This window comes from Gymnoscopelus microlampas, assembly GCF_963454915.1.
Source record: "Gymnoscopelus microlampas genome assembly, chromosome: 9".
Classification (NCBI taxonomy): Eukaryota; Metazoa; Chordata; class Actinopteri; order Myctophiformes; family Myctophidae; genus Gymnoscopelus; species Gymnoscopelus microlampas.
In genome coordinates, this window is record NC_139946.1 from 8,874,066 (window position 1) to 8,887,815 (window position 13,750).

General features: G+C 45.4%; 1 protein-coding gene across 6 annotated transcripts in view; it reads right to left on the bottom strand.

Annotated features, from left to right (window-relative positions):
* The window catches only part of cep350 (centrosomal protein 350), a 46,306-nt gene that overhangs the window by 15,543 nt on the left and 17,013 nt on the right, over positions 1 to 13,750 (bottom strand). For 5 of the 6 annotated variants that reach the window (XM_084065662.1, XM_084065665.1, XM_084065663.1 and 2 more), the window contains exons 13-26: positions 13,262 to 13,415; positions 12,638 to 12,795; positions 11,933 to 12,122; positions 9,810 to 10,051; positions 9,505 to 9,668; positions 8,917 to 9,027; positions 8,031 to 8,171; positions 7,560 to 7,693; positions 6,362 to 6,469; positions 5,560 to 5,795; positions 4,839 to 5,053; positions 3,768 to 4,046; positions 2,967 to 3,116; positions 2,180 to 2,343 (exon numbers count right to left, since the gene is read on the bottom strand). In XM_084065662.1, coding sequence (XP_083921788.1) covers positions 2,180 to 2,343; positions 2,967 to 3,116; positions 3,768 to 4,046; positions 4,839 to 5,053; positions 5,560 to 5,795; positions 6,362 to 6,469; positions 7,560 to 7,693; positions 8,031 to 8,171; positions 8,917 to 9,027; positions 9,505 to 9,668; positions 9,810 to 10,051; positions 11,933 to 12,122; positions 12,638 to 12,795; positions 13,262 to 13,415 — 2,446 coding nt within the window. The remainder of the gene's footprint in view (positions 1 to 2,179; positions 2,344 to 2,966; positions 3,117 to 3,767; positions 4,047 to 4,838; positions 5,054 to 5,559; positions 5,796 to 6,361; positions 6,470 to 7,559; positions 7,694 to 8,030; positions 8,172 to 8,916; positions 9,028 to 9,504; positions 9,669 to 9,809; positions 10,052 to 11,932; positions 12,123 to 12,637; positions 12,796 to 13,261; positions 13,416 to 13,750) is intronic. The other variant, XM_084065664.1, reaches the window with a different exon arrangement.

The following is a 13,750-nucleotide window of genomic DNA, read 5'->3' on the forward strand; positions in this document are numbered from 1 at the left end:
TTTTTCAGTAGAACATTTTTGGTGAGCGACAGTCATACATACATTCAAGTATAATTCAAGCTTAACAGTCCTGAAAACGGTCTTCTCAACCAGTTTGAAGATGTGTCTGCTTGCCTTCAACACAGTGTCAGTGCAAGGTTTGATGTGGTTGATGGCTAACCTTCAAGGTGAAGTGAGTACAAAGGGGGTTTTGTCAGTGACAGATACTAAATTGATTAAGGAATTACTACAGATTAAAGCAACAAGGAATTCAAAAGGTGTTTTGTCAGTGACCGATACTAAATTGAATAAGGAATCTCAACTGATCAAAACACCAAGGAGTTACAGAACCTGGCTATTCATATTGTTAAAGTTTAGTCATCGGTTACATAACCACTTAAGCCTGACACTTCATACGACAAAAATAGCAGATCTAAACACTCACAAGGCATCGCAATGCAACAAGCTGTGAACTTGTCGATCGGCTATTTTCATTGTACAACACAAGCATAAGACGTGCATAAATTAAACATCCTGTAGGCCTAGGCTATTTTTGAGCTACATTCCCAAAATGGGGGTGGCAGGGTTAATGTGGTTATAAGTTGTATATATCAATTCCAGCAGAAACCATTCATTATGATCAACGATGATCAGGGAGAATAGAGAATGATAGACAGAGGGGGAGGGGTTAAAAAAGCAACAGACTGTTTATGCACCAAATGTAAGCAAACAAACGGATGCAAGATTAGAGGCCTTTTGAGCCAACTTAGTTCAATGTTAGACACACGTTTCACTTTATAGCCTAAACTCTGCTAGTAATGGCCAGGGTCTTTGTGCTTGAGAATTTGTCAAGGTCGGAGTACAAACCCAGAGAAATCTAAGCCTAGCGATGGCATATAGAATTCCAAGGTGGTCCACGCTGTGACGGAAGACCAAGTTACAAATCCTAAACCCCAGAACAATTCACCATTTGTTAGCACGGTCTAATGCCTAGTTGTGGGAATTAAATGATAGAAGTAAGCAGATTGCATGTCCACATATGGCAAGTATATTATTTAAATACTGTAGTATCTTATTTAGGCAGATGCTAGGTTTGATGTCTACACCTGCTACTGTGTAGCACTTAATTTGTTTTCTTGCTACTCTATTTACTTGACCGCTTACCGCGTTGACATGCCGTTTACTCTCTGATCTTGCACTTTGTAAATAGCTCTGGATAAGAGCGTCTGCTAAATGCCAGAAGAGTCATGTGTAAATTGAACACTATGTAAAGGACAGGGGTGTTAGTAACACAAAGTCTACATTGACCTAACCAGATTGTTGGTGGGCTACAGCAGATAGACAGTAGACAATGTAGGGCTAGTGGTTGTTAAGATAAATGACAAAATTCATAAACGTACATATTCATTCCCAAATCAGTGGAAAACATCCATCTCCTGGACATTTATTGCGTTATGTTTAGTACTAGAATATGGGACTGGTAGATGTAGAGTTAAGGTTGTGCAGAGCTGAAGTTAGTGTGAGGTAGCTCTCAGTGTCGACGCTAGTCAAGTCTAGAGGAACAACAAGGTGGAGCATGCTTATATTCACATCCACACCACAGCATTTGAACACCAAGAGAAAGAAAGGCAGCATTTAGCGCCACCAGCTTCTTGTCAGCCAGACAAGACAAGACCACCGCACTGAATTCAACGATACAACCATCAGTCCCCATAGGAACCGAGGTACTGTAGGCACCAGTAACCAAACTCAACATTAACCTTTCAGAGTTTAGCATAGCTCATTATGCAGAAGAGCATTTTGAACTAAAAACAAAAACACATTAAGCCCTGTATTCCTCCCAAAAACGGAGTATTTTTATATAACGTGTTTACAAGCAAAACAGAAGTAAGTCCCGGGGGGGTGAGGCAGGAAGGAGAGCAGTACACCTGCAGTTAGCGCTGTTAATAAGAGATGGTGAAAATCAATAGTCATTATTCCTCTGACAAACCATCTCAAAAACACAGTAGAGGAGTTGATCCATGGCTGCCATGGAGACAGCTCCTCTAGTGCATTTTATTAAGATGTCCTATAGATATGAAAAGCAAATACATTAAAAATAAGACTTTTGAGATTCCACCAGCAGAAATTGGCAAAAAGGATTGCAGAAGGAACAGAGTAATGGTCTGAGGACTTAAAAGTAAAAAAAACTAAACGTTACTTTTCATCCATGTGAGAGCGCATCTTCTTCAGCTTCTGCATGATGCTGCTGGTCTCGCTGCCAGAGATAGAGAGGGGAGGAGAGGGGCTGCGGACATCACTGTCTGCCAGCCTTGTGACGGGAGAGGCAGCTTCAGACACCGGGGTCTCGGACATGGGAGTCTCCTGAAGGACGGATAGAAAGACACAAATGGACAATAATAAGGAGAAACGACATTGAGGAGAGACATGTTACAAAGCTGTACAACATCGCCACAGTTTTCTTTTTGTCATAAATATCGATATATATATTTTTAATCGAAACATTTCAGATTGAAGTGGGTCTCTCTCCATCATAGTCTTAACCATTTAAGCCTTACATAGTTTGTTGTATGAAGAATAGCAAAAATAGCAGATCTAAAAGCTCTGCCGTGAGCTTTTAGATCGTGACGTGTTGTGAGATTGTACATCTGCTGTTTGCTACTTTTAACAAAAAAACGACATGGCCAAAATAGGAAGCCAGGTTGAATGTGGCCAATTATTAAATGGATGAAATTAGGGGTACAATAGTTAATCAAACTATTTTTTATAATCAATTATAATAATAATTTAATAAAAATAATCAATTCATATTGATTAATAATGGATCTCTATTTTGGGGAACAAAATAATGAAAAAATGAAAATAGCCCATCAACAAGCCCACAATGTGGATGTGACACGTTGTGAGCTAGATGAAATGGCTCTAACATTGTTGTGTATGTGACTTTGTTATTATGGACAGATAGGCTTGGAGGCCACAGTACTAACAGGCGGTGCGTCTCCTCCAGCACATCTGAGCCGCTCCTTCAGTCTGAATGTGGAGGTTCTCATCCTCTCAATCTCCTCCTGTTGCTTCAGCAACAGCTGACGCTCCTTCCTCGCTGCCTTGTTGGCTTCCTGGAGACGTCTGATCTCAGCCTAGAGAGAGAGTCACAGAGATACAGAAAGACAGACAGACACACACAAAATGATATAAAGAACATCATTAGTCTGTAATGAAGGGGTCACTTGTGGGCAGTATTTGGAAGACCTTAATATTGACTCGCTTTGTGCAGAATCCAGAACTTGGTTGTCAAAAAGATTTCAACTGCATGTCCCTCTACTCAGCTACAGTATGTATTACATTCATTGTTTAACCACTTAAACCCTATATACTTCACCAGGGGCCTACATTTGTCCCTCTAGTCTACAACACAGCTCGTTGCGACGTGTTGTGAGCTTGTAGATCTGCCATTTTCGGCGAATGAGGGGGCCAAGGATAGACTCCTGGGGGACCCCGGTCGGTCAATGACGTATATAAGGTTTAAGTGAGGTTAATGCTGTCAATTTGAAACAGACACTCAGCTGTACGACTATTTAAAGTGAACTCTCACTAACAATAAATATGGTGTTATTTCTATGCTATGTTGTTGAATTGAATACATACAGTAGGACCACAATGGAAACAAGTCCCCAGGACGTTTTTGTGTTATCCTTTGAGCTCAAATGTCTGACTGTACCTTGTGCTGTTTACATCTGTCTAATAAAGTATTCAATCAATCAAAACAGACTCCACCCCAACTACTGTACCTGCTCCTGCTGCAGCTTCAGCAGCAGGCCCCTCTGTTTCTTCCTGATGGGGGGCATCTTGTCGTCCTCCCCCTTGTCCCGCAGACTCTTCTTCTGGTGCTCCAGCCAGGCCAGCTCCGTCTTGGTCTTCTCCTTGAGGGCCTTCTGGCGGAGGTGCAGCAGTGAGCTCTGGTGCTGGAGGCGCACCTCCTCGTCCTTCATGTACTGACGTACCATGTCCATGGTGAACTGGGAGAAGCTGTCCTGGCCGCCTGAAAACGCTCTGCTCACGTCTTGAGGCTGGGCGTGGGGGGTAGAAAACAAACAAATAAACATTAGGTTGGGGGGTGAGGAGAAAGGTGAGGTTTTGAGGGGTGGTGGCACGATTAGCATCCCGATTCTGGAGCCAACATTGGAAGAAAATAGCAAATTGATGCGTTGTGAGCTTGTAGATTGTCTATTTCCGGCGAAGACATTTAGTGTACAGCGAAAACAAGAGGTGGCCTAATATAGAGCTCTTTGGGAATCCGGTCAACTAAGTATGGAGTTTAAGTGGTTAAATAATTGAGACTCAGGATTGATGAATAGGAAGAGCAGCATGAGGATGAGAACGGTAGGGCAGGAATATATACACATAAAAATAACAATTCTAAGTGGAGGGAGGAGTGTACACGAAATGAAAAACAAGAGAGAAGTGAAAAAGATCTTATCAGACTTCCAATACACAAATATTGGTATTAAAGTCTACACAAAACCAGAATACACAAACAAGGTCAACACAACAGAACTGATGACGGGAAATGTCACCGGCGCGAGTTTACCCACCCCTCCCATTAGCAAACAGTGACTCAACTGGTGTGTTTGTGCCAGTGAGCGTGTGTGCGTGTATTCACGCACACACGCTCAATACCCTGAGGAAGGCAGCATGCCTGCCGAAACGTTGGTTTTATTCTCTCTCTCGTCCGTTAATAAACAAAGATATTGGCTCTGAATCTACGAGTGTGTGGCTACTTTTGATCTCCTCTCGGTCCTGCACCTACAGCAGGCACCTAATAAGGGATTGGTGTGCGTGTATTAACACAACCCTCTCACCTTAGAGCCGTCACACGTCGCCGAGGTCAACGTCCTGTTGTGATTGGCTGGCTCCTCCTCCGAATCCTCGCGGGGGCGGGACTTCTTCTCCAAAGTGCCACGGCGGTGCGCCTCAGAGGGCAGAAGGGAGCGGAACGAGCGCTCCTCGATCTCGTCCTCCGTCATGGACTCGTCAAACTTCAGGGAGCACTCTGTTGCTACCGAGGTGCTGTCTGCTGCAGACACACAGATCAAAGCGTCACCCACCCTTAGGTCACTGGTTTAAACGCTTAAGCCCTATTTCATGTTTCTGCTATTTTTGACGTTGACAAATCTTCTCTAATGGGGGTCCGTGGCACAATTTTATTTAATGGGGGTCCACAGCCAAATAGGCCTACATATCAATTTGGGGGTACTTGACATAAAAAAAATTGAGAACCACTGGCCTAGGTAACCTTCGGAAGTGTGTGGAGTCTGTTTGGCTACACAGTCATGCTGTCATGTATATTGTGTGTATTTTAGGATATTAAATGGACAGCATCATTCTGTTTATGTGCATTTCAGTTCATTATTGATGGTTATCATAGTCTATATAGACAACAATAATAAACAAAGATGGAGTCCCTCCCAATCTCAGGAAGGACACTCTAACCACATGGCCACTGAGCTGGTGAAAGTGCTAAAGCTTTGCGGGTAAAAGAACAGCTCGCCAAACAGCTAGAGAACTCTTCCTGGGCTGTACCTTTCTCCTCCACCATGGAGGTGATGCTGTCGGTACGGAGTGAGTCGTCCGCCCCTGTGGGGGCGTCGTCCTCCACCGAGCTGCTGCCCGCCTCCTTCTCCCTGCTCAGACGTGGACTCCTCTCCTCCGCTGCCTCCTTCCTCCGCTTCTCTTCTGCTCCATCCTTTCTCCTCCGCTCCCTCTGGTCTGATGGGGTGAGCTGCTGCGGGCTTGGGTGGCTGCTGGTGTCTCCTCCGCTGAGGATGCAACAAGGGAGGAAAGAAGGTTTAGTGACTAAATAAGAAAAAGAGGTTCAGCATCAACAATGTGTTTTCTCAGTGGAGTGCTTGGATGTGCAAAAAGGTAGCACATCCAAGATGGATGTGCTACCTTTTGGGGATTTTTTAAATTCCTACTTTTTAAGGTTTAGTGACTGTTTGTTTGTAGCTGGCCCTTACACGATCACACTACACATAAAGCCATAAGTAACATTCTGAATTGGTGCGAGACGCCAGGGACCTGATTTCATGAATATCTAGATCAGTGAATCTCAACCTTTTTTATTTCAATTACCGCCTGTTTGATATGCATTAGGCCACAGACCCCCATGATTCTTATCTCTGGGACCCCAATGTACACAGTAAAATCCTCAGTTTTCATTTAACAGACCTGTAAGGACCATTTGGTTAACTATAAATGATTTAGCTGGGGACCCCCTAGAACATCCATGGGGGTCCCTGGACCACAGGTTGAGAACAGTGTAGTGGTGGAAATGGTTACATGCCTAAACCCAAACAGGCCTACATAAGAGGTCTACTGGTACCTGAGGTTGGGTCTCCTGGAAGACAGGGAGTCAGAGTGACTGAAGCTGTGCCGGGGAGAGAGGGGTTCATCTGGCCTCGTTCTGCTGCCTGACACCTCACTCCTGGAACTAGAAAAGGACACACGGTGAGCATTTTTCTTGGAATAGAGATTTAGACAACGTTGTTCTAATAGCTTTCATTATGTGCTTGAATCCCACTGTGTATGCAGCTGTGTGTGAGAAATGGCACAAGTGATGGCACATCGCAAACGGCACAAGTGAAAATTGCATAATAGATATCTACGTGAGTAACGTATAACAGCAGGAGAGAGATGTTCATTTTCAAAGAAATGGAAACATAATCAGGACTCTCAAACAATTAATCATTGATGTATTTCATCAATGTAAATCAAAGTACTGAGTCCCAGGACCCATGGGTTGTCTTTTATAGGCAGGGGTGCACATAACTGGTGCGCAGGTGCGCATGCGCACCCAAAATAAAAAATGCGCACCACATCAGGCGACGCGAGGCGCTTTTGCGCACCAACAGCTGGGACAGATATTTCCAAGCTTTTATGTTTTAGCAAAACTAAAAAATAAAAGGCTGGAGATCGAGGCTAGGAATTTACTTCCTGAAGCCACACTCACACAATCACTCTAAAGCACCCGTCGGCCCCATGTACAGCGTCGTCTCGCATCGCCTCGCATTGCCTCGCTCCGTGCACGCAGCCAGCAGCGGCTGTTAGAGGCACTCGTCACCGATGATGAACGCACCGTAATGGCGCAAAATATGCCGTGAACGTCCCAATCTGGCGGATAAAATCAGCGCAGCAGCACAGGGCACCAACCTTGGAGGCTTTATCTAACTGCGTGAGAAAAAAAACGGCGAAAATCGGCGGAATTTAGAAGCAGAGCGTCCTTTTTTTCTCGCCCCCCCCCCCCCCCCCCCCCAAAACTGTCCGGTGGGCACCGTGCTGAACCCCCCCCCCCCCCCCCCCCCCGTTGACAAAACGGGACGGGCGCCACGCGCACCAAGTCACATGTCCAGGTGCTCTTCTGCGTACCAGACCTAAAAAGTTATGTGCACCCCTGTTTATAGGGAAATTCTATGGGTCACCCAATAAAATGTCTTTTTAGAAGGCGTTCACATTTCCAAAGGAAGGGAAACATAACCAGGACTCTCGGACAATAAATGGTTGACAATGAAGTGTTCCTTCACCTGTCGGTGTCAGCCCTGGCCTGCAGGGGTCTCATGTGATGCTCTCTCTGGTGGTCTGGCAGGGTGCTGATGGCAGCACCAGTGGCAGGTACACTCAAAGCTCCAGCAATCTGTGAGCGTGCCAGCTCTGTCATCTGAGCAGCAAGACAATACAGCTGTTATTGTATTTTCATAATTCACATTTACTGCTTTACTCATTAATGATGACAATGGACATCATGCTTTCATATTCTGTATCTGTAAACTTTGTGTGTCTGTGTGCGCACACACACACACACACACACACACACACACACACACACACACACACACACACACACACACACACACACACACACACACACACACACACACACACACACACACACACACACAGTATATATTTATTTATTTTTGCTCAGGCCAAAGAAATTAATCGGATATTGTTGCAAATTGCTTTTCAGGCAGAAAGGGAGCTTAGCGAGTGCTGACCTCTTTGATGTGTCGGGCGGCGTCGGCTGTGTAGCGTGCTGTCTCAGCTTGTTGACTCATCATCTTGGCGGTAGCTTCCTGGAGGCCGCCCAAAGTCTGATGCTGGGATGCCGCCATGTTTCCCTGCAGCTCAGCGTGCGCCTGGACACAGCCACATGTCCACCAATGCACATGAACACACAAGCACGCGCACACACACACACACATTAGTATTCCATTGATGAGGAAACAAATCTGAGGTTACGCAATTATTATTATTATCACTATAGTGAATGCAAGTATGAGTAGTAATATAATGACGTATTAAATAATGTTATGTTATTAGTAAAATAGCTGATCTGCAAGCTTACAACGCATCACAAAGTGAAGCGTTGTAAGCTTGTAGATCTGCTATTTCTGCTTTGTTCTGATTTGAAAATGTATGGAAAAGTTTCGACATGGAAACGAATATGACAACATAATTACGATTAGTGTGTGTGCGTGTGTGCGTGCGTGCGTGCGTGCGTGCGTGCGTGCGTGCGTGCGTGCGTGCGTGCGTGCGTGCGTGCGTGCGTGCGTGCGTGCGTGCGTGCGTGCGTGCGTGCGTGCGTGCGTGCGTGCGTGCGTGCGTGCGTGCGTGCGTGCGTGCGTGCGTGCGTGCGTGCGTGCGTGCGTGCGTGCGTGCGTGCGTGCGTGCGTGCGTGCGTGCGTGCGTGCGTGCGTGCGTGCGTGCGTGCGTGCGTGCGTGCGTGCGTGCGTGCGTGCGTGCGTGCGTGCGTGCGTGCGTGCGTGCGTGCGTGCGTGCGTGCGTGCGTGCGTGCGTGCGTGCGTGCGTGCGTGCGTGCGTGCGTGCGTGCGTGCGTGCGTGTGTGTGTGTGTGTGTGTGTGTGCGCGCGTGTATAAGTACCCTGGCTGCCCTCTGTCTGCTCTCCTCCATCTGCAGCTGTGCCTCCAGTGCTTCTCTCTCAGCCTTGATCTTCAGCTCATAAAGGTCATGTTCATGCCTCTGCTGCTGCGCCTGCACAGTCAAAGGTTAAAGGTCAGCACAGTACAGACCCTTACGTTCTTTCAATGTAATGTACACGGTCACCAAAATCTACGGATTCTAATTCCTGGGGAAAAGTTCCTGGAAGAAATCCAAAGTGGGGGGGCGTCTACATTACACTGAATCTTAACATTTGATGGTGTGGCAGCACTAGTGAATCGCAAGCGAATTAATCCACTGTGGTATAATTCATATCAGTTATGTATGTCATGTTATTTAACAAGAGGGGGTCTAACAACAAACAGCATGGATTTCCTGTGAATCTCTGGCGTCATAGTGATGATGAATTTAGCACTGATCAGCGACAGTATCGAACAAACTCGCCTCTTAGGCGCCACGCCATAAAGAAACGCCACAAAATATTGAAACCATGTTATATCCCATGTAATTCATCATAATGCAAGATCATTATTAATATAAAAAAAAGCCTCCATAGCTCCCCTCCTTCACCTTGAGTATTTGAGCCAATGAGACACTCTCCTGCTGAGCCATGGACACGCCCCTCAGCCTCTCCACATCTCCGAGCTGCCTTACAGATTCCTCGATGGACTCCAAGTAGTTGAGCTCTGCTGTCATTCGGTGCTGCAGCACACTAGGAGCGTACTGTAGCTCACCTGGAGAGAGGGGGACGCGGAGAAAGGAAAGGGACAATGGTGTTGTTGATAGAGAGTGAACAGAAATATTTAAATTATAGGTAAAGAGATCCAAAAGACATGGCTGCTAAACTGTGCACCACAAAGAGCTCCTTTGCTTACCTGGGCTCTTGATCTCGGCTCTGCCACTGGGTGCTGTGGTGAGTGTACCAGAGGCAGAAGTTAGCCTAGCCTTGGTTGCTGAAGTTCCAGCCCCCAGGCCGAGGTTGCAGCTCTCTATCCCCACAGAAGAGCCACTTTTCTGGGACACACCTGGAGAGTTGGCCCCTGGCGGAGACCCATTCTCAGAGGGAGAGGCCAATACAGGGATGCTGCCCGGAGACTTTTTACCATCTGGCCCCACACTAGAGATAGAGGAAAATATATTGGGACATTTAGTTACTTGTGCTGAAATGCAGGATATTATTTTGAACTAAAGACAAATTATTGTGAATTTGCTTTTTTTTTAAGGGGGGGATGCATAACTATTTTATGGTGCTCTTGACATTAGTGATTTCTTATTACATAAAACTACAAACACGTTTTGATTTGAATCAGGTCACTGTGCCTGTGGCAAGATCCAATTGTGTGGTAGTTGGCTGAAACAGATCAGCAGGGTGGTTGAGCAATAAAGAAAAGGGGGCCCCATGCCTTAGAAAGCCTATAGCTAGGAACTAGGGCCTGTGGCATTACACAGAGAACCTGGATCAATGGCAGGACTGTGCTGCTTAGAGCTGTACCAGAGGCCAAGCACCATGTCTAAAGAGACGGGGATGTACATCCTGCTCGCTGGGACCAGCAGAATACACAAAAGCACCTCTTTTCCCTCTCGGATGACCAACTGACTTGGTGAAATACAATAATGTTAACGTAACCTCAGTTCTGAATGCAGTTAGCCATCACACTAAAGACAGACGTAAATTTGCAGACAGTCTCAAATATTTTAATTAGGAAATACAAAAGCGTAATAGAGATCTTAGTCATCAATGTGTTGCTCCTGAACAGAGCTCATTTTATTGTTCATAATAACGTCAAGCTAGACTGATGAGTTGGCACACAAGGACAACAACAACTTAACATAAATGGCACTCGAATAGACAGAAGTCTGGACTTTGCGTTCCTTGCGATCAACCTCGGATGATAGACAGGCTGCAAGGTATGGCAAGAATGTACCACCTGGGCCTTAGAAACATGCTACTGGAGGGCTCGAATGTCACAACTGGGGAAAAAGAAAACAACAACTTCTCTCTCTTCTCCTTTCTCCCTTGGCAACATGCCTAAGCTGCAGTGAGGATGGCCTCCCGGACCAACCACCTCGCGGACCACGGAAACAAAAGAGCCAGTGTTCTGTTCTTAAAGCAATTTGCAGTCAAACCCTGCTGGCAGCTTCTACATTGCTGTTAAAACCCTTGAGCCTTCAATAGCACTGCGAGCCGCAAGATGGTTTTGCTTGGCAGCCTTACCTGGAAATCTCCAAGCAGTTTAATAATTAACGCTTAGTCATGTCCAAATAAATGAACCTTGGTGTAATTAGGTACTGGGGAGTGAAGGTGATAGGTCATACAGTGGATCAGATTAGAACAGCAGGGATACCGCCTAACATTTCTGTATTTTAACCTGACTGAGAAAAATAATAAAGAGATTTGTAAAATAAAAAAGAACAGCAGGGATGCTCCATTGCTCCAATGATCCCTTTCATACCCATCTCTGCCCACCATTCGTTTTAGAGATTCCACTCTATCTTGGCTTGGAAATACTTTAGAAAGCAAACAGTGTGCGATCCAACTAGTTGATTCAGATATTCCTTTTTAACACAGTCAACATTATGAGGTGCAGTGGTAAAAGGAAAGGTGCAATTTATCATTCCAACATGGTGATAAATCACCGCAGTACCCGAACATAAAGTAACAAGACTTGTTTACCATGAAAGGCACACTCCTTTTAACTATCCCCAACCACTTAAAGGATAGTAAGATGCTCTTCTCCAAGCCAATAGCGTTACCAGCATTCCCACAAAGTGCTACTCTACGGTTTACAGGGAGGAAGGAAATACCAGAGGCATACAGAGGAGAGAGGAATCTTCTACACTTGTGGGAAATCTCCACTTACCCTCCCTTTGACCAGTGCAGTACAGTATGTACACTACAGTACAACTCACAGTGCTTTTGACTGAAATGGTCTAAAGCCTATGAAAAGGCAGGTTTTGAGATTTTAAATCAGTCAACTTCCTCATCTGTTTGGTTTACCTTTGAAGAGAATGCCCTGAGGCGCCCCCCAGGGTGCCGTCTGAGCGGACACTCCTGGCCTGGCTGTGGCCAGAGCTCTTCTCTGAGCTCCTCCTCCTCCTGGAGTCAGCAGACAGGGCTTCCGAGGCTGGTGAGCAGGGGCTCCTCTGCTCCCCCACCAGAGTGGCATCGCTCCGGTCCGACGCACCACCTGAAGAGAGAGAGACGTCAACCAGTGTGACATTAGAAGCCCAGAGACGGCTGATGGAGATCATTTTTGTGTTCATCAGATTTAACTCAACTTTATTTGAATAGCCCGACTTTATTTGAATAGGACAACACTCCTGTCCTCAGACCCTCAATCAGGCGAAGTAACACTCCCAAGAAAAAACCCTTGATGGGCTGTACAGGCGTACATTAGGTACTGATTGGGAAATATTCAAAACAAAGATCAAAACTATGAAATATCCATGTTGGAAAAGTGACAATACTAGTGACAAATTAATGATAGTAGAACTGAATGATAAATAAATAAAACATATGGGGATATCTGTCAGATCAGTTGAGGACACACGGCCATGACTAAGAGTGTAAGGGAACCGCAGCAACGCCAGTCATGTTGGTAGTGCAAAGGCCATTTGCTGATTTACAATAATGTGAAAACTGCAATATCAGACAAAAACCTTCCATCAGAACAGCATGTTGAGTGATAATACTGACTCTTACCTCTCTTTCCTGTGGAGTGTTTGGAGCGGGGCGAGGAGCCAGACGTGGAGCCCGAGGAGAGATGAGGGGAGTGAACGGAGGAGTGGTGGGAGTTGAACTCTCCGGTCCGTTTCTCATAGGGAGACCTCCTCATTAACTCCTCAAAGTGACTGTTCACACTGTCAAGAGAGGATAAGATATCACTTATGTATAAGACAGATGTAGATACAGTATACATTTATTGATCGCCATGTGGAAATTCAGGTGTCATAGCAGCACTACTGTAAGAGTAGAGGGATACAACTAAGTTTCAGAAATTAAAAACAGAAGATTTAAAGTCTGATCGCCATATTCACTTGGACGGACCGTAAGCGTAATGTAAGATCTATTAAAAGATATAAATAGGCATTAGTATAATCTACAATCTATCACCAGTAATATGGGCATTCCAGAAAGATTCAGGTATTATGCCGGAAATCAACTTGATCAATGCCAGGCAGAGGTAGCATTTTCGTATGATAATAAAAAACACACACACAATACACTGAGACCCAACTACTAGGCTGTTGGAGCTGCCTGTCAGTTGTGTAACATGAGTGCCCTCCAGTGGTCAGTCTATGAACAAGTCCACTTTAGTCCTCTTACCCGCGTCCATTACATCCTCTCTTCGACTGGCCGCTGCCTCCGCTGCTACGGGATGACACAAAGTCATCCTCATAACCTGCTGCGTCTCCAGGGCTAATGCCTGACTGGACAGAATGGACAGAAGGAGGGGTCCTCTCCGGCCTCTCCTCAGCCACTAAAGATGGAACACAGGAAGCAACAGGTTAAAAATTCAAGTCTTCTGGAGTTTCCTGTACCATCTACAATCTACATGATCATTTACAATGTTAAAATCAGACACAAATGATTCTGGTTCTCAGCTCCACTTGTTTTTCTTACTCGATCTTCATCAGGAACAAATTCCTGATGAAGATCGAGAAAGATTGAAACGTTGACCAGCAATAAACTAGTGGAGCTTAGAACCAGCAGACTTTATATATATATATATTTTTTTTTTGCTGTTGATCGTTGTTTATCCAGCACCTGGAGTAGAAATTGGATATGCATGCACTATCTCCGGTGTTAAAGTAC